At 48.6% G+C, this 23,345-nt stretch overlaps 2 protein-coding genes across 17 annotated transcripts in view; one reads left to right on the forward strand and one right to left on the reverse strand.

Annotated features, from left to right (window-relative positions):
* ASH1L (ASH1 like histone lysine methyltransferase) overlaps positions 1-10,791 on the forward strand; it is a 208,003-nt gene extending 197,212 nt beyond the window's left edge. For 3 of the 8 annotated variants that reach the window (XM_027530939.1, XM_027530921.1, XM_027530929.1), the window contains 8 exons: positions 167-253; positions 1,521-1,611; positions 2,120-2,258; positions 2,371-2,543; positions 4,823-4,989; positions 6,142-6,182; positions 7,421-7,722; positions 8,334-9,995. In XM_027530939.1, coding sequence (XP_027386740.1) covers positions 167-253; positions 1,521-1,611; positions 2,120-2,258; positions 2,371-2,543; positions 4,823-4,989; positions 6,142-6,182; positions 7,421-7,722; positions 8,334-8,425 — 1,092 coding nt within the window. In that variant the 3' untranslated portion in view covers positions 8,426-9,995. Of the gene's footprint in view, positions 1-166; positions 254-1,520; positions 1,612-2,119; positions 2,259-2,370; positions 2,544-4,822; positions 4,990-6,141; positions 6,183-7,420; positions 7,723-8,333 lie in introns of all 8 variants that reach the window. The other 5 variants (XM_027530906.1, XM_027530912.1, XM_027530954.1 and 2 more) reach the window with 3 other exon arrangements.
* A 2,280-nt stretch (positions 10,792-13,071) lies between these two features.
* Positions 13,072-23,065, reverse strand: RUSC1 (RUN and SH3 domain containing 1). 9 transcript variants are annotated; one of them, XM_027530976.1, is made up of 11 exons: positions 22,961-23,065; positions 20,814-22,265; positions 20,118-20,528; positions 18,968-19,066; positions 18,727-18,803; positions 18,440-18,614; positions 18,262-18,367; positions 18,034-18,080; positions 16,307-16,856; positions 15,482-15,610; positions 13,072-13,784 (listed from the first exon to the last, which is right to left on the reverse strand). In XM_027530976.1, the coding sequence occupies exons 2-11, from the start codon at positions 22,177-22,179 to the stop codon at positions 13,616-13,618; spliced, it is 3,129 nt and encodes a 1,042-aa protein (XP_027386777.1). In that variant the 5' UTR covers positions 22,180-22,265; positions 22,961-23,065; the 3' UTR covers positions 13,072-13,615. The 9 variants fall into 9 exon arrangements, with proteins under 9 accessions (XP_027386777.1, XP_027386770.1, XP_027386798.1 ...); XM_027530969.1 differs by having other exon boundaries at positions 18,721-18,803; XM_027530986.1 differs by lacking the exon at positions 13,072-13,784 and adding an exon at positions 13,834-14,587 and having other exon boundaries at positions 18,721-18,803.
* Positions 23,066-23,345: the final 280 nt, after the last annotated feature.

Consider the following 23,345-nt stretch of genomic DNA (forward strand, 5'->3'; position numbering starts at 1 on the left):
GTTCCCCAACCAAGGATTGAACCCAGGCCATGGCAGTGAAAGTGCCAACTCCTTACCACTGGACTGCCAGGGAACTCCCGCAGATTTTTTTTATTCTTAGTCCCCAAGACTTCTCTCAGTGAGTCTAACTCCCTACATACACACACACTTCTTTTTTTTCCTGCAGGTGTGGCAGCACTGTGACTGTATGGGAGTGAACTCAGATGTGGAGCACTACCTTTGTGAGCAGTGTGACCCGAGGCCTGTGGACAGAGTAAGTTGCCTTCTGATAATACTCCAATCTAAAAGCAGGAGATGTGGCACATGGTATTTTATCTACCCTGCTCCTGATGTACTGGATTTCCTTTGATAAGTTATTCAGCCTCTCTGGGCCTGTTTCTTACAATTTCTTACGCTTTACATTGAGGGTAATAATTCTGCCCTTCCTTTTCTCAGGAGTGGGACAAAAGGAAGAATACTTAGAAATCTATGGAAGAAATGATACTGTATAAAAACCATGGTTTTTATAAACACTATCTACTATCCATAAAAGAAGTAGCTTACAAAGTTTAGAACTTGTGTACTCTAAATATCACTTATTTTAAGCAGTGTTTAAGGAAAAGAGCTCTGGACTCAGAGTCAGCAAAAAATTAGTCTCAGCCCCGTGTTTTGTTTTGTTTGGGCCATGCTGGGTCATTGTTGCTACATGCAGACTTTCTCTAGTTGCAGCAAGCAGGGGCTCCTCTTTCACTGAGGTGTGCAGACTTCTCATTGCAGTAGCTTCTCTTGTTGGCTTCTCTTGTCCGGCTCTAGGGCATGCAGGATTCAGTAGCTGCACTGTTCTGGCTCTAGAGTGCAGGCTAAACAGTTGTAGAGCTCAGGCTTAGTTGTTCCACAGCATGTGGAATCTTCCCAGAACAGGGAACAAACCCATGTCCCCTCCTCTGGCAGGAGGATTCTTAACCACTGGAGCACCAGGGAAGTCCTTAAGCCCATTTTTTAACAGTTGTTAGGTTGGGTAACTTGCCCAGTTATTAAGTGGGTTTTTTCTTAGCTCTGCCATATTTATATGTGTGGTCTTCTATAAAAGGAGATGTTTAGGCAATATTTCTTAACAGTGGTGCTGTTGTCGTTTTGAGTGGACCGCTCTTCAATGTTGAGAGGTTCACATTGCAGAATGTTAGGCTTTCTTGGCCCTTGGGCACTAAGTCCTAGTATAGGTTCCTCCAGTCATTGTGACAAAGTCCCCCTTCACACATTTTCAGATGCCCTTTAGATGGCACAGAGCAACTACAGAATTAGTGCTCCATAGGGTATAGTTTGGGACATTTCGTCTGTCAAGTTTGTCCTCTCTGTTTACTTTTTCAAGTTTAAAAACTCTTGATGGCAGTCACCTGTTTTAATATCTGTGCTGCATTGAAATGACTAAGCAGTAAGTCCTAATTGCTTGGAGAGTCTAGGTTTTAGTTCTTTTTCTCCTGAATAGAGAGGCTGGAAATAGTAGTCACAGCCCTTATCTCTTGGCTTTCTGCTCTTACCAGGAGGTACCCATGATCCCTCGGCCCCACTACACGCAACCTGGTTGTGTCTACTTCATCTGTTTGCTCCGAGATGACCTGCTGCTTCGTCAAGGTGCATACACAGAAGCTGACTCTACTTGCCAAAGCTGACCCTTCTGAACAGTAGGGAGTATCTGCTGTCTGCATAATAGTCCTTGTCTCCATATACCTTTAATAGCAATAGAATATAGGTTTTTTAATATCCTCAAGTTACTTAGGCTTAATACATTTATCTTCACCAAATAATATTTAAGGTAGTGTTTTACAAACTGAAAAACATTATGCTAAAAATAAATTGGAGAGACCAGAGTGTTACAAAGCTAGTGTTAGGACTGGGAAAGACATTTAGCATTCCAAGAGGTAGAAGACCTCCCTCATGTCATTCTCATGGTCTCAAATTGATTCTCATCACCATTAGACTGCTGGTTGTAGTTACGTATTTCTTGTTTTAGATTTTCAGTTCTTTGTATGTAGACCTTGGGTGACACTAGTGAATACCTAGCGTAACTTATACAGGAATCATTTTAACCTTCTCCTGTGTTCTGTGCCTTCTGCGTCTTTAATCTCCTGTGCCTTCCTAGGTGACTGTGTATATCTGATGAGGGATAGTCGGCGCACCCCTGATGGCCACCCTGTCCGTCAGTCCTATCGACTGTTATCTCACATTAATCGAGATAAACTTGACATATTCCGCATTGAGAAGCTTTGGAAAAATGAAAAGTATGTGTTGAGGTTCTATCTCTTTTCTTCAAGCTGTACCCTACTAGAGCAGTGCTGGATAGTCACTACAATCTTGATAATTAAACTTCTCCCTTCTCTTTTTTTTTTAAAGAGAGGAACGGTTTGCCTTTGGTCACCATTATTTTCGTCCCCATGAAACCCACCACTCTCCATCCCGTCGGTTTTATCACAATGAACTCTTTCGAGTGCCACTTTATGAGATCATTCCCTTGGAGGCTGTAGTGGGGACCTGCTGTGTACTGGATCTTTATACATACTGTAAAGGTGAGTGATTTGCGCTACCTGAAAAATAACCTCCTGGCTGCCGTTCATTCATCTACTGCTGCCCACTCCACACATATGGTCGCGCTCTGATAAAAGATTGTCCAAGGCTGGCTTTCAAGCTTCAGAGAGCTATATACTTTCTTTTACCTAGTGCTTGGTACTCAATAAATGTTAATTCTCCTTTCAATTTTAATTCATTTTTTTCATAGTGTGTATTTAGCACTCTATTAATACCTGTGGGAAGATAAGTTATTAGGGTGGTGCAAACATAATTGTGGTTTCGGACTTTGACTTTTAAATCATTATAACTAGGTTCACAAAATAGGAACCTTAACAGTCAACACATTTTTGCCAACAAGAAGTAAGTTTGTTTATTCCTATAGCGTAAAAATCCATGCTTCGGGATTCAACAAACTCTTAGAAAGCATTTTCTGCCTCTTGCTGGTTGTGGAAGCATTTTCCCTGCAAAAAATTGTTGAGATGCTCAAAGAAGTGTAGTTGGTTGGCAAGAGGTCAGGTGAATATGGTAGATGAGGCAAAACTCCATAGCCCAGTTTGCTCAGCTTTTGAAGCCTTGGCTATGCAATGTGCACTCTGACACTGTGGAGAATTGGGCCATTTCTGTTGACCAATGCTAGCTTTAGGCATTGCAGTTTTGGGTGCATCTTATCAATTTGTTGAGCATACTTCTCAGATGTAATGGTTTCACCAGGATTCAGAAGGCTGTCATGGATCAGACCAGCAGCAGACCAGCAGACAAGTGACTTTGACCTTATTTTGGTGCAAGTTTGGCTTTGGGAAGTACTTTGGAGCTTTTTCTTGATCCAGCCACTTAGCTGGTTGTCTCCAGTTGTCATATTAAGTCCACTTTTCATCACAACATCATAATCTGATAGAGAAATGTTTTGTTGTTGCACAGAATAAGAGAAGACAGCACTCCAAAACAGCAATTGTTTTGATTTGCAGTGAGCTTATGAGGCTCCCACTTATCCAGCTTTTTCACCTTTCCAATTTGCTTCAAATGCCCAACCATAGAATGGTTGACGTTGAGTTCTTTGACTTCTCATGTAGTTCTAAGAGGATCAGCTTCGATGATTCCCCTGACTTGGTTGTTGTCAGCTTCCAATGGCTGGCCGCCGCACTCCTCATCTTCAGAGCTCTCATCTCTACAAACTTCTGAACCACCACTGCACTGTACATTTGCTAGCAATTCCTGGGCCAAACGTGTTGTTGATGTTGCAAGTTGTCTCCGCTGTTTTATGACCCATTTTGAATTTGAATAAGAAAATCGCTTTAAATTTTCCTTTTTTGTGTAACATCACTTCACTAGTGTAAAATAAATATAAACAGCAAGTAATGTCATTAGCAAAAAAAAACATAAACTAAGAAATGTGAATTAAAATGATGTATAACATAACCACACTTCAGAATGTATTTCAGTATCAAAGTTCAACAATGCAAAAACTGCAGTTACTTTTGCACCCACCCTAATACTCTTTCCCCCCAATGCCAAAATCCTTACGGCCATCATCAACTTGGTACATTAAATGAACAAAAAAAGCACAACAGTTTCATAAGGTTTGTGGCTAACAGTAGAATCAATCTAATTTCAGATTCCAGTTCCAACAGTTTTTACCTGTGTGCCCTTGGGCAAGTTATTTAACCTACTGAAAATAGGGATTAGTATCTATTTTAGAGAGTTTTGTAAGGATTAAATGAAATAATCTACAAAATCACTAAGCCCAGTTTATGGCTCACAGTAAAACTCACTATAAGTTAGTTATCATTAGAAGCAGACTTTAGTTTCCTAGGTCTTTCTGTTAGCATCGCAGCAAAATAGTCCAGAGGAATTCCTTGCAAAAGCTAAGTGCTTAAAGCTCCATGCTACTGATGACTCCTCCGTCCCCTACTTTATATAAAGTGTTCATTACCAAATGTGGTTCCCTCATTTGAAGTGTCATTCTTTTCTTATAACTTCCCCATGATGTGCTCTGTTTTTCCCCTGAAATGTTCTCTCAAAAATCCCTGCAGCACTCAGTCTGTGTTTCCGGTTTCTTTCCATCCTGTAGAATACCCTTTCACCTTTGATTCCCTTTCCCCTTTCTTGCGTCTCCTTTCTTCTGCAATCACCAAATCCTTACTTGTTCCCCCTCTCAAAACAGCTACCATGTTTCCCTGTTAGGAAGTCTCGCTTCTCTCCCACTGATACATGATGGGCAGCTCAGGGTGAGGGAAGGGAAAATAGGGGGAGTGTTCTTTAACAGTGTTTGGCCTCATAGGGAGACCCAAAGGAGTGAAGGAGCAAGATGTGTACATCTGTGATTATCGGCTAGACAAGTCAGCACACCTGTTTTACAAGATCCACCGGAACCGCTATCCTGTCTGCACCAAACCCTATGCCTTTGATCACTTCCCCAAGAAGCTCACTCCAAAAAGAGATTTCTCAGTAAGTCTCCTTCCTCTCTTCACTGTCAGGACAATCTAGTTCATGCATGGAATTCACAGAGTGAGAATTTTCAAGTGGCTCTCTGCTTCTTCACCGTTTCCATCCCAAACTGGAAAACACCCTCTCTGTGGATGTTTGAAAAGCAAAAATACATTCATTCTGTATTTCCTGGTGTGTGCTATGCCTCAGGGAATTGTTATTATATTTTAAATAGGTTTTCCTCTTTTTTTCTCTCTTACACCTCTTTATCATCTTTGTCCTTGAGCCCCATTTTGTAGTTTTTTGGTTTCTCACACCCATAATTTTGAGAAACAAAAAGAAAATAACATTGAGAAACCTTTGGTGAAAATAATTTAGTGCTTTTTATCCTTGGATTTAAATATAAGACATTATCATCACTATTAAGAAGAAAAAATTGTTATTATCCTACTACACAGAAAGTAACTGCTGTTTTCATTTTCAACCTTTTTCCTGTGTGTTTGTTTTGTTTTTTTCAAATTGTTGTGAATATATTCCTCCAGTTATTTTGTGCCATTTGTTATCATTTCATAAAGGTTCTGGTTATCCATCTGTTTGCTACAGTGAAACCCTGGACTAAACTCCTCATCTATGAGTCTTTTTTTCAGTGGGCCTGTCAGAATTCAGAGTTGTCATCCCAGAATGCTTAGAAATAGTCAAACCAGAATGCAAACCTTTATGTCCCTATTTTTCCTAGTATTATTTTAGGATTTCTGTGAATCATATTTCTTTTATATTCTCTCTGCCCACGACCAGGCCCTGCCTCTCATTCTTTGGTCTTGCTTACTCACTGTCAGCTTTGAAACTCCAACCTTAACTTCTCAAAAGTTAGGATGGGACAAAAGGAATTGTGACCCTTTCCCTTCTACTGTCATTCTAGGCTTATAAAATGCTAAAAAAAAAAAAAAAAAAACAAACCCCGTTGTGGCCTACAGATTACTAGAAGGACTGAACTTCTGACCTTAAAACACAGTCCTCCAACTTGTAAAGGTTTTAGCCCAGTAGCGCCTTTTTTTCTTTACTTCCTTGCCTCCCCACCTCCTTTATCCTGAGTTAGCCCCAGATCATCTGATTCAGCTTTGCCAGCATTTGCAATACACTTACCAACTTACCACTTCAATGTCTTCTCTGCAGCCTCATTATGTCCCAGACAACTACAAGAGGAACGGAGGGCGGTGAGTCCCACTGGGGGGATGTGATTAACCAGTAGCTTGAATGGAGCAAGAGAATAGCCACTTACCCATTATCCCCACCCCTAGGATTGAAAAGTCTCTGACAGAGTAGCCCAATATAGTGCCAAGAATAATATGGAAGAACTGCACTTCAGTAGTTGTGGACTCTTTATGGAGCCGTATTTGGGGCAGGGAGGGAAATTTGTAAGGTCAGAGAAAGAAAATGATTTGGAACAGAACTCTTGACATATTTGGAAAAATCTCTCTTTTAGGTTTCTGAAAGCTTTCCCTAATACCTCAAGGTATATCAAGTCTTAGGTCTTCAAGGAACAGAAGTAGCTAGAAGTGCATGGTTTTAGCTGAGCAGTTTGGACTCACAGTTTTTATTTGTGCTTGTTTTGTACACAAGACGGGTATTCTGGTGGAGGGAGGACCACACCCTGTGGCATGTGGGATCTTAGTTCCCCAACCAGGGATCGAACCCATGCCCCCTGCAGTTGGAAGCGCAGAGTCGTAACCACTGGATCACCAGGGAAGTCCCAAGATGGGTATTGTTACAGAAAGTACTGAAGGCTTTTTTCAGTTTCCTTTTCTATTGAATGGTAGTGTAACAGTTACTTTACCTATATCAGTAGCTTTTTTCTTTTAGGAAATCAAATATATTTCTTAAAAAAAAATACCAGACAATAGATGAAAGAAGAAATTTAAGGAAAGTAAAAACTATGGGATTGCTCATTGTAGTTGGACTGCTGGTGGCACAAGGTTGTGAAGCATTCAGAACTAGTCAGCGTTTTACTAGCTCCGGCCTATCCTATGGGTTCCTGAAAGAATGAGGAAAAATTGCATTTTATAAATAGAAATTAAATTTCAGAGAAGAGTGGTAATTTTTTCAAAAAATAATAAAATGAAGACCATAGGGACTTCTCTGCTGGCCCAGTGGCTAAGACTCTGAGCTCACAATACATGTAGCCCAGATTCAATCCCTTGTCAGGGAACTAGATCCCACGTGCCACAGTGAAGATCCTGTGTGCCACAACTAAGACCCCGTGCAGCCAAATAAATAAATGAAAATAAACATTAAAAAAATAATAAAATGAAGACCATAGCCAAGTTTCTTACATCTTGAGCCAAGGCTCTAACAGCTAGCCTACAGGATCCAGAGATCTTTTCCTTTCATCCCCCTTCCATCCCCAAGTGCCCTGCTTAGCCTTCCTCTCTAAATTCATATATCCTTCCGGCAGATCATCCTGGAAGTCTGAGCGCTCAAAGCCACCCCTGAAAGACCTGGGCCAGGAGGATGATGCTCTGCCCTTGATTGAAGAGGTTCTAGCCAGTCAGGAGCAAGCAGCCAATGAGATGCCCAGCCTGGAGGAGCCAGAACGGGAGGGAGCCACTGCTGAAAACAGTGAGAGTGAAAAAAAAAAAGAGGAAAGTAGTCAAGAACCCCAAGTAGCCTGTACCCCTGAGGAGCGACGGCATAATCAACGGGAACGACTCAACCAGATCTTGCTCAATCTCCTTGAAAAAATCCCTGGGAAAAATGGTAAGTAAAATCAGGCTCCTAAGATAAATGCAATATTAGCAGAGAGGGAATGAAAAAGAGCAACTTCTGATTATTTGCCTAGAATGGAAAATATTCTTTAAGTGGCACAGGTTTTTCATGGGCCTGTTCTTAAATTCCTCTTGGGAATGAAACTGGGAGGTGAGAGGATCTCCTCACTGGAGGGCAGCTTATTTCAGTTTGGCCCGGCTGCTGCTGCTGCTAAGTCGCTTCAGTCGTGTCCGACTCTGTGCGACTCCATAGATGGCAGCCCACCAGGCTCCCCCGTCCCTGGGATTCTCCAGGCAAGAACACTGGAGTGGGTTGGCATTTCCTTCTCCAATGCATGAAAGTGAAAGTGAAGCTGCTCAGTCGTGCGGACTCTTCGAGACCCCATGGACTGCAGCCTACCAGGCTCCTCTGTCCATGGGATTTTCCAGGCAAGAGTACTGGAGTGGGTTGCCATTGCCTTCTCCGTTTGGCCTGGAGGAAGACCTAAATTGCTGGTGGGTTGGCAAAGGACCCATTGAACTCCTGTGATTTCCTGAGAGCTCAAATCTGTAATAAGGAGTGGGAGGGTAGAGTTTGATGAGCCTCCTTGGTTCTGTTTTCAGCCATCGATGTGACCTACTTGCTGGAAGAAGGATCAGGCAGAAAACTTCGAAGGCGTACTTTGTTTATCCCAGAAAACAGCTTTCGGAAGTGAACCTCAAAGAATGCGAACATCAAGCATCTGGGATCCAGTGGAGCCTACAGTCCTGCCTCCTGTTCTCTGAGTGCAGACAGGGGTGGGAAGGGTCCGTCCAGCAAGGGGAATGGGGCCACGTCGTCGACATTAGGTACTTAGTAAACCTTGGAGCTAGTGGAGAGGAAGAGGAAGGGGATCTGTCTAGACAGTTCAGCTTAACTTGTTTTCCTCTCCATTGCTTCACCCTGAGGGTTAATAATGTAGGGTGGAGGGCAGAGCACATTGGGGATGACCAGAATCTTTTGGTACTTTATAGCACTTGCCCCTCCCCTCAGCTTGGGTTTCTCTGTGTCATCCTCTGATCTTGCAGGCACTGCTAAGAAGCTGCTTCCTATACCCAGGTATAACTCCGACTCCAAAGGGACAGGGACAGGATCCCCACCCCTACCCTGTCTGTTCTCTATAGGCTCCAAGAGCTACCCCTAGAGACCTAAAACACAAACAGTAACTGGGCCTTGTTCCAGATCCCTGACTAGGAAAAGTTTCTCTCGCCTCTTTTCCCCAACCAGGTCAAAGTAAAATGTGAGTTGACAACTCAAAGCACTTGTAACGGCTGCCCCTCTCCCTACCTCTGCTATCCCAAATGGAATCATGGAATAGGGAAGGCCCCCATGGGGTCAGAAGGGCACAGTCCTTATTGTAATTATTTTTGTTTTCACCTTCATAACCTGCCGACCATATTTTTTCTAAGAGAAGGCCAGGCCCCGCCAGCACATGTGCTTTTTATGCGCTGTGGTTCTTGTGTGTCTGCTGTGCTGTGCGAATGGAGATTGATTTCAAAGAAAAATCATTTTAAAACCTGCGTAAAAATGAACTCTAACCACCCCCCCAACAAAAGTCACTACATAAACTGTTGAGCAGTATTCACCTATCAGAGTATTTGTTGTGAGTGTAGATTATCAATTGAAAACACTACTTCTTGTTTTACTTGTACAGTTTTCAATGTCCATCTCTTAAAGAGACAGTGTGTTCTCCCTGCCCCTAGTCCCATCTTCCTTCACCTTCCTGATGACTTCATCTTCAGGAGGGATATCCAGGGTGTCACCTTCCTTCCCATTCACTTGACCAGGAGTTACCAGATAAATTGTCTCTTTAAAAATAAAATTTAAAAAGCTTTGCTTTGTTGTCTTCTCAGACATACATATGCATATATGTTTTAGATGTTCTTATAAGAGAAAAGATGGTTTTTAAATGTGCCAAGTTGTGTGTTGTATATATATATGTATGTATATATATATATATATCTGCTGCGTGATTAGTAAGCAATACAATAGTTAAACATTTCCCCATTACTTTTTTCTAATATTGGACCAATGCTGTCCTAATTGTACATTTCCTCTTAGGATGACGACGCTCTGACTTGTTTAGGTAGAAACATTGACCACCTTCCATTCCATTGAATCTTTCTTTTTCTCCTTTCTGTGTCAATCTTGAGGGAAAAAAAAAAAGTAAAAGAGACAGGGGATGCCAAAGATCCCCTTGAACAGAGAAAAAGCAGAATAAATATTTTATTAAAGAAAAAAGAGAATTAAGAAAATAGTTTGGAGTATTTTCTTACTGTAGAGAAGCACTGTACATTACTAAGAGACCTGGGTATAAGATACTCACGTGTGGAGCTGGGAAAATCGCATGTCCAAGCCCGATTGAGTGGTTTCTTTTGGTTTTCATTGCAGGGAGCCGGGTGGGAGGGAGGTGGGAACAGGGGCACTTTGGGGGTCTCCTTTTAGTCAAAGCAGGAAAATGACAAGAAAGAGATTAAAATTCAATATTTCCTTTAATAGTGTTAAACACTAAAATTTTAAAAAAGTCTCAAAAAAAGAAAAAAGGAAAAAAAAAAACTTTGTAAAATGAGAGAACAGAAGCAAAAGACACTACGCTCTGTCGTTTTATCTTTCTTTTGTTGAAAGACTAAAAACTGAAATGTTTTTTAGACAATCAAATGTTAGGTAAGTGCAAAAACTTGTTTTTTCTTACTGGTGTAGAAATTAATGCCTTTTTTTATTTTTCGGTTATTTTATAATAACAAAAGAACCCCCTAGCTGCCAGGCGGGTTTTGGTGTTTGAAATGCGGGGCAAAGCACTACATCACTGCAAATAGATACAGAGTTAGTCTGCATGTCTGTAGGCTGTGTGATTGCGGAAAATATAAATGCTGCTAATATATTTCCTTTTTACAAAAGCATATCTAAATAGATGATTGTTTTGATGTTAATCTTTGTAAATTATGTATTACCAATTTTAACATTGGATGTAATTGCATAAAAAGCTTGCATCTCAATCCTTGAAAGTCTAGTATTAAATGGAAAAAACTTTTCCTAACTACAGAGTGGTGAGCTTGCTATTTTTTTTCCTCTTTCCTATCCTCCATTTATATTCCCAGGATCTTCTCCATCCTGTTTCCAAAGAGATCTGCTTAAAACCACATCAGCATCCTAGGCCCCACATGGGCATGCTAACCACTGTTGACTGTTGGATAAAGCTTTTCCTCAGCACTACAGCCTTTTTGGTCTGGGCCAAGCCTAACCAATCAACATAATCATCATCTACACCTGTACCCCTTGAACACACAGACGTCTAATACTCTTTAACAACCTCTGAGGTTGGCAGTAAGTTTAGGCTACATTTTCTAGGCCACTATGTTAGACTGTTTCCATTGTAAGCAGTGTACATGTATTCATTTATTTCATCTTCATAACAGCCCTTTTGGTAGGTACCAAAACCAGATTTTACAGATGAGGAAACTGAAGCAACAGAGAGGTAAGTAACTCACCCAAGATCTTGTAGCTAGTTAATCCTCATAATAGTTCCCTGTAGTTATTCCCGTTTTCGTAGAAGTAAAAACTGAACCTCGGGAAGGTTAGGTAAACTTGCCAGATCATCCAGTAACTAGTGTTGGAGCCAGAACTCCAAAATCTTTTAAGTTCATCCGCAAGTAGGAAAGTGTCAGAAATAGCCAAAGCCTGACCCTACCAAGGAAGATAAATCCATTCCTGCCAACTGAAAGACCTAACAAACTCTTGTCCTAGACAGGAGTCAGACATTTAATCGTTGAGTTCAGCTGGAGTACAGTTGCTCAGAAGCCTCAAGACAGTTGACTGCCAGAGCTCAATCTCTACTCCTGCAAGAACTTAGGGCTTATCCCACTATTACACAACAGTCTATCCATGGCTGCAAAAACAATACCTTAGTAGTTAATTTAAGGTTTCTTTAATCTTTATTTAACCTTTAATATCCCTTTAACATCTACTTAAAGCTATTCTGTTTGGATAATATATAATGATAATAGCACAGAACTAATTTTATATCAATCTCTGTCCTATCTCAAGATGTTCTGTTACCTGATAACCATTAGGCTCCAGCTGCCAATATCACCAGGTCTCACTGATACTCTGACAATATTGTTCTAGGACTCCTCCCACTTTTGAGGATTACCCACTATAAAACCAAGCACATAGGGATAAGAGTCAGAAAAAAGGAGAGGGCAGGTTGAATCATAGGAAATGAAAGCTGTGTACAAGTAAAGGATTTCTGAAACTTTAGAATCATGGCCACCCCCCACGTACACCAAAGATCTCACTTTAAGAAATATTGGTCCCAAAGCATAGTCTTCCATATCTACTGTTTAATAACTTAAAACATAAAAATAAAACTTTTGCAGTAGTAGTTTGCAATTGAAGAAGCTTCATAAACTTGAGTACTCCCACTCTTAAGAATATATTGAGTGACTAGGAATTCTCAGAGGCAGTCAGAATCCAGTTTGAAAAACATCACCCTAGAAAACACCTGAAATGCAAACTGAGGTCTAAAGCTGAGAGGACCGCCAAACACAGAAAGCAAAATTAAAGCAAGGAGCAGATGAATGTCATAAATTGGCCAGGAACGGGAAATATTAAATCTTAGAAAATGGCGAAAGTATGAGACAGCTGAGTCTAACCAACCCTACCCCTGAGTATTTCCAAAGCGTTAGCTCTTACTTTCTCAAGTCCTTTCTCCTAACAGCAGCCCATTGTGCTCTTAACCAAGTTTCCAAAGATGAAGGAAAATTTAAAATGTTTTTCTTTTGTTTCACCACACAGTTTTCAGCTGCCCCCTAACTTTCCTATTGACTGATAATAGCTTTCTACTAACCTTTTAGTAATTCTCCTATAGGCAATCATTTGTAGTGATTTCTACCCCCATCCTCCAGGCTCTAGAGCATTTAACTATTCTCATTTCAAAAGACTGAAAGGAAACTCATTAACTCCTAACAAAGTAATAGATGTCAAGTTATTATGCTTCTAAAATTATATCACCACGGAATGTCCCTTTTTAACACCTTTTAATCTTTCCCATCACCTCAGCTATGAAGCTTGTAAGTACAATTTCATGGGCTAAGTCTTCCCAGCTCTCCCGAATCTACTCAGGATCCTACTGTATCAGTCTAAGCAAAGCAATCAAGTCTCAGACTAGAGATGCACGTCAGTGAGTCAGGCACCAATCGGGCTACCTTTCAAGGAACAGAACTAGACCCAGCTAGGAAGGAAGCATCTCCCTTGGGCTCCCCACGACACAGCCTCCCGCCCCTCCCCCATAGCCTATGTCCTGAAACCCACAGTGACGACACATTCAACTCCCACTCTTTATTGGGACAAAGGAGGAAGGAGACAGACTGACCCCACAGGCCCACCCACCAGGGGTGTCCAGACTTCAGCACCTAGTCCAGCATGAGTACATCATAAATACAGGCAATGCGGGATGGGTGAGGTGGGGGAAGGTTCCATACACAGGAAGAAGACTATAGAGGCCCTTCAAGTCTTGGGAACTGAGGCGTATATAGAGGTGCAGTCCACTTATGGAGGAAGAAGATACAGGGGGCTAGATTTCCATTTTGCAGAATACAGATTGGAAAGAGGAAAGAGATGGCATGGAGGGAAATTCGTTTTTATATATTTTCGAAGAGCAGATTTCACCTTATAGATGGGTATAGGAAGGAAGGAAAAAAGTTTATTTTAGGTATTAGCAGAAATGGCTATGGGAGGAAAGTGTCATTTTGCAGACAGGGAAGATACTTTGGGGACAGTCAGTATACATGGGTGAGTATTCACAGGCCATTCCATTCCCAGGTGACAGAAGGGAGAGAGAGGTGCAGGAAAGGAACAGGTGCTAGGCCTAGAGAACAAGGGAGGTATACCCCACGGGTACCAGCCCCTCCGCTCCATCCCTCCCACAGCGGAGCCAGTCCTCATCCACAGTGGCGATGACACGCAGCACTTCCCCTCGCTGGAAGCTCAGCTGGTCAGGTCCTGCAGCAGTGTGGTCACAGAGAGCCCGGACTGCCCTGTGAGGAGCCAGAGGGAGATGCTGGGATGAAGTGAGGTGGGGGTCCCTGTCGCCAGCCTCACCTCCCCCCTCCGCGGGATGTATGTCCCTGTTGGTTCAGCTCAGTAAACATGAGTTGGGCTCATGGGGACCACGTCTCTTCAACATGTTGATTTGTTTGGGGCCCCAGCCCTCTCCTAAGCTCCAGACCCACTCTTTAGCTCCTTATTTAATGTAATTTGTACTTCTCTGGTGCTTCATATTCAACATACGCAAGTTAAATAACTCATCTTAACCCTCCAAACTGGTCCCTCCTTTTAGGTCCCCTGTAGTGGTAAATGGCATCACCTATACAGTTATTCCTGGTAAAAAACAAGGGGTCTCAGTCTCTACACCCAATCAGTCACCAAAACCTGTTTGATATTGGTTTCTCCCACCACTCCATTTATCTTCAGCTTCACTCCCATCATCTTAGTTTAGGCCTCTATACTCTTCTGGACCACTGGCATATAATCTAACTGGTCTGCCTGAATCCTGACCACCCTCTCCATTCTCCACACAGCAGTAGAGATCCTTCTAAAACTTATCATCCCTGGGTTTAAGACCCTTCAGTGGTTCCCACTGCCTCGGAGTGATACCCAGCTTCCTTCACTGGTCTACTGACACCTCTGACCTCCCTGTCACCACTGCCAGGATCCTCCACTCCAGCCATGTACTCATAGTTCCTCACTTACCACACTTTGACTTCTCCACCTTTGCATCCTGTTCCTTCTGCAAGATGCATAGCCCACACCATCACTAGGCTTCTCTGAGTCCCCAGACCTGGGGAAGAAGCCCTGTCTGTATGGCTCCAAAGGACTACCTTCCTTTTCCAGAGTCTTTAGCACACAGAATTGTAAGTGCTGATTTATTAACTGGTATCCCCACTAGACTACAAGCTCCTTGAGGGCAGAGATTCCCTCCTCCAGTATAATGCAAAGCACATAGTATGTACTTGAAAAGTACTTGAATGGAAAATCAAGAAACCTGATTCAGGGGTTGCATCCCTGACGCGTTCCATCCCTGATCCAGGAAGATCCCTCATGCCACGGAGCAGCTAAGCCCATGGACCACAACTACTGAGCCTGTGCTCTAGAGCCCAAGAGTCACAACTACTGAGGCTGTTGCATCCTAGAGCCCTGCTCCACAATAAGAGAAGCCAGAGCATTGAGAAGCCTGTGCACCACAACTAGAGAGGAGCCCGAGCAGCAACAAAGACTCAAGACAGCACCCCCCCCCCAAAAAAAGAAGCCAAATTCAATGGATTGAGAACCTAAAAGAAGCCAGACCCCAAGGATGACACAGCCCCTGGTGCCAAATTAGAAGGCCCCACTAAAGGGAAGCCCAGTCCCCCAGCGGACACACACGCATTCATCGTACACTCATACAGTAATAAAACTGGCCAGTAACTGGGCACCTTCTATGTGCCTAATACTTTTATAAAATCACGTTTAGTCTTCAGAACAACCATTAAAAAAATATAAAGTATCCTCTTTTTACAGAAAAAGAAACTAAAGGTTCAGAGAAACTAGTATCACACATAATAAACAGCAAAGATGCAATGCAAAACCAAACACTGTCTGACTTTACATCACCTCCCATCCACGTGAAGTCAGAAAAACCCACACATGTAACATAACACGTGCACGCCAGTGCTTTCTCCCTGACCCTCCTTACCTGTGGGTCTGCACCGTGCTGGGTTCTGAGACCTCAAGCTCCTTAGGAGATGAGGGAGCCTCAGGAGGCGCCGCCCGCTTCACCAGAGCCAACACACTCACTGTCGGGGGCAACCAGCTGGATGGTCTCCTGGAGGAAAGGACGCAGGGTCACAGAGGTCACCCCACCTCCAGAAAAACCACCAAGGATCTGGGACCTTGGAGGGAGGGAGAGGCTGAGGGACCCAACTGCGTTTCAAGAGGTCAGGAGTTGGTCGCTGCTGAGAGCAGAGTGGCAGTCTTGGGACACAGTTGCCTTTAAGGTGATTAGGGAGGTGACAATGGAGGTCTACCACACCAAAAGCCACAAAGGGACCTACGGAACCAGCAGGCTTAGCTCCAGAGGGTCACTAAAGAGTACCTGAAGCCACTAAGGAGCCACCAATGGTCAAACCCTGGAGCAGGAGTCCGCAAATACTTCCTTTTTTTCTAAAGAGCCAGAAAGTATTTTTGGCTTTGAGAGCCAAGAGGAAAAGTGGACAATATCATGCAGGTATTTAATAACTGTCAAAAGTTCATGACTTAAGAATATAACCATCATGGCTGTAGAAAAGCCAGGCTGTCAGCCTCGGACCTAAAGGATCCCTACCGAGTTTCAAATTAAGAGTGACTGAGGGAGTTCCCTGGTGGTCCAAAGGTTAGGACTCTGCTTTCACGGCCAGGGCCTGAGCGCAATCCCTGGTCAGGATCCTGCCAGCACCCAGAGCACCAAAAACAAACAAATTGGGCTGACTGAGGGCTCTGAGAGGGGGTCAGAGGTCATGGAGGGGGCCAGGGACCCCATTACCTGGACTTAGGGGCTCCGCTCTCAGTTTCTGCGAGGCCCCCAGGCACTCCAAACAGTCTCCCCAGCCATACGCCTCTGCCTGGTGCTGCTTCCTCTGTGTGCGGGGACCTCTCCTGTGTGGCCTCAGCTGCAGTCTGGGTGCGCCGGGACCCCCACCGGGGAAGAGGCAAGCCCTCGGCGCCGCCAGACGCATAGACCCGGGAGGCCTGGGTCAGCTGCTCCCACCAGCTGCAGGGGCTGGGAGAGCTTGAGGGGGCTGAAGGGCCCGGAGGGGCCTCCCCAGAAGCCCCCCGGAGGCTCTGGGCCAGCCGACCCCCCCAGTGCAGCACGGCTTGCACAGTCTGCTGCAGGGCTGGAGGTGAGCCTGGCGGGGGTGGGGCCTGAGGCGGCCCCAGGGGCAGGTGGTGGTGGTGCTCAAAGAGCAGGTCCAGGTGGAAGGTGAGCACCGACAATGGCTGCAGCAGGAGCAGCAGCTCCGTGGACAAGGAGGGGCAGCCAGCCCGGGCCAGGGAGAAGAAGCCAGTGGGCAGGTACAGGAGGGACAGCAGGCCTGGGAAAGAGCAGGCTACCATCAGCCCCTGCTCTGGGCCTCTCCAAGGGCTTCAGCTGGCCAGTCAACAAACACCCTCCTGGGCCTCGCTCTACACTGGGCACTGGGGCAGAGAGGGGACTCGGCAGGATACAGGGCAGCCACATCCCTGCTGTGGAACCACCACCCAGAGAGGGGTGTGGGAACAAGTATGCATGCATGCTGCATCCATTCAGTCGTGCCCCTTTGCAACTCCATGGACCGTAGCCCGCCAGGCTCCTCTGTCCATGATTCTCCAGGCAAGAATACTGGAGTGGATTGCTGTCCCCTCCTCCAGGGGATCTTCCCAACCCAGGGATCGAACCTTCATCTCCTGAGTCTCCTGCATTGGCAGGCAGATTCTTTACCACTAGTGCCACTTGGGATGCCCAGTAGCAAGTATATAAGTAACAAAAAGGAGGACTTGAGGGCTATGGGAGCAAAATGGGTAGGTGGGGTAGGGAATGGGGGTGGAGCCTCACTGAAGAAGGACCCAAAGGATGAATGAAAGTTAATGAGGAGGCAGGAGGAGCAGGAAGCCCTACTGGAGAAGGAGGCACAGCAAAAGTAGGGCCCTGGGGCAGAAAGAACTGAAAAGGAGACTGTTGACCAAGAAAAGCCCCAGACCTGAAGGCAAAGGCCAGATAACCAAGTCTTTGCAGGTTAGAGTGAGGATTAGGGGCATTTCTCCTATTAATAAGACTCCTTAAAAGAGTTCTAAGCAGGACATTCCTGGTGGTGCAGTGGATAAGAATCCACCTGCCAATGCAGGGGACACAGGTTCGATCCCTGGTCTGGGAAGATTCTACGTGTCACGGAGTAGATAAACCCATGTGCCGCAACTACTAAAGCCCAAGCACCCTAGAGCCTGTGCTCCGCAACAAGAGAAGCCACCACAATGAGAAGCGCGCTCACAGCAATGAAGCATAGCCCCCACTAGCTGTAACTAGAGAAAGCCACGCAAAGCGATGAACACCCAATGCAACCAAATAAATAATAAATTAATTTTTCAAAAAGAGTTCCAAACAGAAGAGTAGTAAGATTGGAGATCTGGATCGAGAGCATTCTGGCATCAGGGGGAACCATCAGAAGAGATCCCTTTTCCTACTCCCCCTAGTCTAGCAAGCCCATCCTCTCAAAGCCCATTTGAGCCTCTGACCTGCATCTTCCTGGAGACTGGAAAACCACAGCTCCAACTGCTTAGTGCTGGGGGAGAGAGGAGGGAATAGAAGTTAGGACACCAGCCCCCTGTGGGTGGAGGATGGGAAATAAGACCAGGACAGGGAAGGCCTTCTCTGGGGACATGGGGCAACCACCATATATCCCACCCAGGACACCCCTGCAGTCCCCAGGCTGTGGGAGGGACACCAGAAAGAAGGCCACTCACTTGAGGAGGCCCAGGATAAAGGCGTGGAAGCGGCTACGGCTGCTTCTCAGCGGGGCCAGACGGCTGACCTGGCTATACAGGGTACCGAGGGAACGAGTGCTGGAGCCTGAGGACACAGGGCGCCGTCAGCCAGACCCCAGCCCTGCCCTCTGCCCAGTCCCACACTCGCCCCCTTCACCTGGCTTCACAGACGCCTCCACCACACTCCAGGGGCTGCTCCGCCGCTGCCCAGTGATGAGGTCTTTCCGGAAAGGCTTCAGCCCGTCGGCCACCAGGGCATGGAGGGCCGGACAGAGGGTGGTCAGCACCAGGTGCCCCACGTCTGGGCTCAGACGGCTATCCCCCAACTGGGCCTGGAGGCGGCGCAATGGGCATGGGTCCAGGGATACCTCCAGCCTTCCCCTGTGCCCTCAGAGCTACATGCCCCTCCTCACCCCCCAACACCCTCCCTACAGGCACCTTCACCTTCTGAACCAAGTTCCGGGCGGCCCCAAAGTGCGAGATGATTTTATCCACTGAAGCACTAACAGCTATCAGGAGACCTGGGAGCGGGGCCGGGAAAGAGAAGAAGCGTCAAAGCCCTTTGTCTCTCCCCAGGCAAACTCCGAGGGACTCGGAGAGGCCAGTTCATACAATTTGAGAGAGGAGGGCCTAAGTGAGGGGAAGTTGATTTCCAAACCAAGGGTCAAAAGTCAGGGTGTCCTACCTTTTTTCTGCTCCTGCAGCTGGCCAGTCCCACTCTGGGCTTCTGCCATCCACAGTCGCTGGGCCCCGGGGACGCCGGCGAACGACCAGGAACTACGGACTGGGATAAGGGAAGAAGAACGCACTGACACTTACCAGGGGTCACCCCCAAGGACTCCAGGCTTTCGCAAGGGTCATATCCTATGGGTCTAGACACCCCAGCCCCTGAAGTCTTGGGAAAAGGAGCCTAGGGCTGCGGGGAGCACAGGGCAGCACCCGGAGTGAAAACCTGCACATATCTCAGTACTGCCGTCCTGCTCCCCACTTCTCGGTTCCCATTTCCCTTCCTCACGGCCCAGCTCCCACTCCTCGATCCCGGAAGTCTCAGCGTGGGGCAGCCGTGCTCACCTCCCTCCCGCCTGCCAGGCTGGGCCCTGAAAGGCGGGAGATGACAGGGCAGGGAAGGGAGGGGCAGCCTTGTGCCCGCCACTCCCCCCCACCCCCTGGCCGGCGGTGGGGTGGAGGGGGAGGGGGGGACGTCAGGTCCGCGGGGACCCAAGGAGCACGTGGGGAGCCTGGACCAATGGAAAGACAGACAGACGGGAATGGGAGGAGAGACGGAGGGAGAGCAGACCCAAGGATTGGGAGGCTGGAAGGCGCCGGAAAGGGGAAACCTGGGTCCTGCGCCAGCTAGGCAGAGGGCCCCTCGCTGCAGCCCACTGGGGCTGGCCCCAGGGGGAAGGAGTGACTAGAACCCCCTTCGGCCAGTGAGCTAAGCGAACTTCACCCTTCACCCTTCCCGTACAAGGTGGGGGTCAGGCTCGAACTGCACTGGCCAGGGAATTCCACAGAGGGTGTGACCCAAGGTCCTTAACAATGGCCTTGCTGGGACCCCCTTAAGCTGTGCGTGGAAGCTGGCTAAGCCTATATCCACTATGTCCCGGCCACGCAGCTGGGAAAGCAGCAAACTTCGCCCAGCCCGGGGAGTTACCAAGACCAGACTCCCCAGGACCAACGATCTTGGAATCGCCCAGGTCGAAGGGCTGGACCCAGCCGGGTAACCCGGGAAAAAACTAAAGCAAAGGTCTGGCCGAGGATGGGTGGGGCTTTGGAGTGGGCGGGGCAGCCCCGCCTGAGGCGTGGCCCGCGGGGCTGGCCCCCATCCGTCTTACGTAGCCTGGGCGGAGGCGGTGGGCTCCTGGTCCAGCGAGGGGCCTTCGGCGGACGAGGTGGCCGTGGCAGCGGGGGGGCGGGTACCTGGCAGGGTGGGGAAGCCACGGGGGGGAAGGTGCTACTTCTGGGAAAGAGCGGGGACAGCAGCAGTGCCAGCTCAGGGCTGGCCAGGCAGGGAAGGTCCCCCCTAGCTGGAGGCGAATAGGCCCCCACCGGGGACAGGCGGACGGGCAGCAGCTGCTCCTCCGGGGTACTCGGTGCCCCCAGGAGCCGCAGCCCAGCGCCTGGCCAGCTAGCCAGAGGCGCCAGGAGCAGAGACCCAGCTGCGGCCGCGCTCCCACCCTGCAACAGGGGGCGCCCGTCAGCCGAGAACCGAAAAACCAGGGGCCGAGGGAGCAGGAGGGGACCGGCTGCAGGCGGGATTGGCGGGGTAGATGCGGAGGGGTAGGAGGCCAGCGGGATGGGCAGCCAGGCAAGGAGGGGCGGGAGAAAGAGGGAGCAAAGAGTTAGTCCCCGTAACCCAAGGACCCACCCAGTTTCCCTTTCCCGGAGCGCTCCCGGTAGCAGGGGACGGGAAGGATGGGTGGGATGGGTCACACAGAATGGAGGGGAGACAGGGGGTCGGGTCGGAAGCTTTGGAGGTGTAGGGAGGCCAAAGGCCAGCCCTCCTCTCGCCACCTCCTATGGCCACGTACCTTCAGTGCCAGCCTGAGGACCTGGCTGCTCCGGATCCTTTGAAGCTGGGGCCTCCTCACCAGCAGCTGGGCTGCCCACCCTGCCCTCCTCGGGCTGCCCCTCTGCTATGGGCTGCAGCCCAGGTCGGTTCTTCTTCCTCCGGGGAGGGACGGGTGGCGGTGGGGGCCGAGGTGGGACCAAGGCCCAGCCAGCTGGGGGGTCTCGGGGCGGGACTGGCGGGGGCGGAGCCCGGCTTCGGGACCGGAGTTCCTTGAAGGTGGTGACTTCCCGGGAAGGCGCCTGGGAGCTGCCGAGCGACCCTGTGGGGGGCAGCTCGGTGTCGGGAGAGAAGACGATGAGCCAGTCACTGCGGTCTTTCTTGGCCTGCGGCACGAGGGGCAGCCCTGGGCCCCGCTTGCGCTTCTGGGCCAGCTCGTGGAAGGACGTGATTGTCCGGTGGGGCACCGGCTCCTCGCTGACGTCACTTCTCCATCCCCCATCAATTTTCCCTGCATCAGTTTTCGAACCAGAATCAGTTATTCCTGTATTGGTTTTCCAACTGGAGTCGAATTTTCCATGTTCAGTTTTCCAACATTCAATAGTATTCCCATTGACTTTCCAACCCGAGTTATTGTTCTCAGTTATTTTCCAGCTAGCATCAGTTGTCTCTTTGTCAATTTTCCAAATGGGGTTGATTTTCCAACTGGGCTCGGTTTTCCCAGCATCGATTTTCTCATCATCAGCCTCTGGGAGGTCAGAGGTAGGGAGGTCCTGCTCCTCGGCCTCCTCCTCTTCCTCTAGCCCTGGGGAAGGGAGGTCCTGGCCAGTGGTCAGGGCATTACAATTGGAGTCCAGGCCTGGACCGGATGGAGAGGAAGCTTCAGAGCAGGAATCCGGAGAGCAACAAAAGCTGTCTGGGGAGCAGGTGTCTGGGCCTGCGGAAGCCAGGGGCGAGCCTTGCTCCAGGGGAACGATGCTGGGCTGAGGGTGAACATCCTCGTTGCCAGGGAGGTCCCTGGAGTAGACTGAGATGGGGGACTCATCGGGGCTAAGATCTGAGCAGGAGCTGAGAGAGGAGGAACAGCCCGGGTCTGAGGGAGAGGCAGCCCCCTCCTCCTCCTGTGCTAGGTCCTGACGGTTTTCTAGGCCTGCCCCATGCTCCTGGCAACATCGGCAGGGCACGGCTGGGCTGTTGGAATTGGCGTCCACCAAGGTCCCACTGCAGGGGCCCCGGCTCTCCTTGCCCCCGGTGTCCCCTGGGGGAGGGGATGTGCTCAAGGGCCCCTCCCGGAGCTCCGGACGGCGGGACAAATGCAGGCCTAGAGAGACATGCTGGAGGTGGATGTGGTTGAGGTTGCAGAGTAAGGCCCTCTGAGGGGACAGCATGGTGCCGGCGGCGACGGGATGGCCTCTAGAGAATGAGGAGGATCAGGCCTCTCAAATCCACTTGCCTGGCAACCGCAGATGCAGCCCTAGAAGAGAGGGATAGTGAAACCCAGCCAGCGAGGGTGCGGGCCGCGGGAAGGACACCAAGGTGACTTAGGTGCTGGGGCAGGCGTGGAACGGCCCCTTGGACAATATTTAAATGATATGCAAATAACATCGACTGGCTATTAGTTTCCGCTGCAGTGTTTGCAGGTGGAGTCGAATGTAATCCCCACCCCCGAGAATGGGGCGGGGAGGGTCAGAGAATGCGGCTGCGCCCTCGATCTCCTTGGAGGTGCGGAGGCTTGTAAAAGGATGGGGCCAAGAAGGGACCCTGGGTCCTCTCTGCTGCAATCTGGCCCTGCCCCTCACTCCCAGGGGAAAGGGTCGAGAGGCCCCGCCCAGATGATCTGAAATGGAGTTGGGGGACGTGCGTCCGGCTGGTTAATGCAGGAAAGGGGCAGGCGTGGGGGAAAGGATCGAGCTGCAGGAGCAACCGTCAGCCTGTCAACTCCACCGGACAGGCCGGCCGGCACGGGCCTCGGCCCCGGGCTCCAGCCTACAGCTGCGGCGCACCTTCACCCTGCTGCGAACACCAGCATGTCTGTCCCATTCTCTCTGCACTTGTCTCTATGGTGCAGCTCCACCCCACCCCTTCTCTATTTTTTACTGCTCCCCTCTCTTGCCCCACCCCGCGAGCCCTGATCCATCCATCCACACCCGCAGGCCAAGTCATCCTCACCTGGGTCCTCCTGCAGCCGCTCCGGAGTCTGGAGCCGCGTCCGGCTCCGCGGCTGCGGTCCCCGCCCAGCCCGCACAGACTGGAGGGGAGGGGCGCTGGGACGACCCGCCAGCGCTGCGCAGCCGCGCCCCTCCACGCATGGGCGTGGCGAGCCTCAGACCCAGCCCCCAGCGCTTGACGCTTTTGCCTGTGTCACCCACCCAGGCCCAGCTCAATGGCTTTTGATGCGGCAGCCCACTCCAGTGTTCTTGCCTGGAGAATCCCAGGGACGGGGGAGCCTGGTGGGCTGCCGTCTATGGGGTCGCAGAGTCGGACACGACTGAAGCGACTTAGCAGCAGCAGCAAGGTCCCACTGAAGGGACCTTTTAGTCCCAAGGGGGTTCCG

This window comes from Bos indicus x Bos taurus, chromosome 3 (genome assembly GCF_003369695.1).
Source record: "Bos indicus x Bos taurus breed Angus x Brahman F1 hybrid chromosome 3, Bos_hybrid_MaternalHap_v2.0, whole genome shotgun sequence".
Taxonomy (NCBI): Eukaryota; Metazoa; Chordata; class Mammalia; order Artiodactyla; family Bovidae; genus Bos; species Bos indicus x Bos taurus.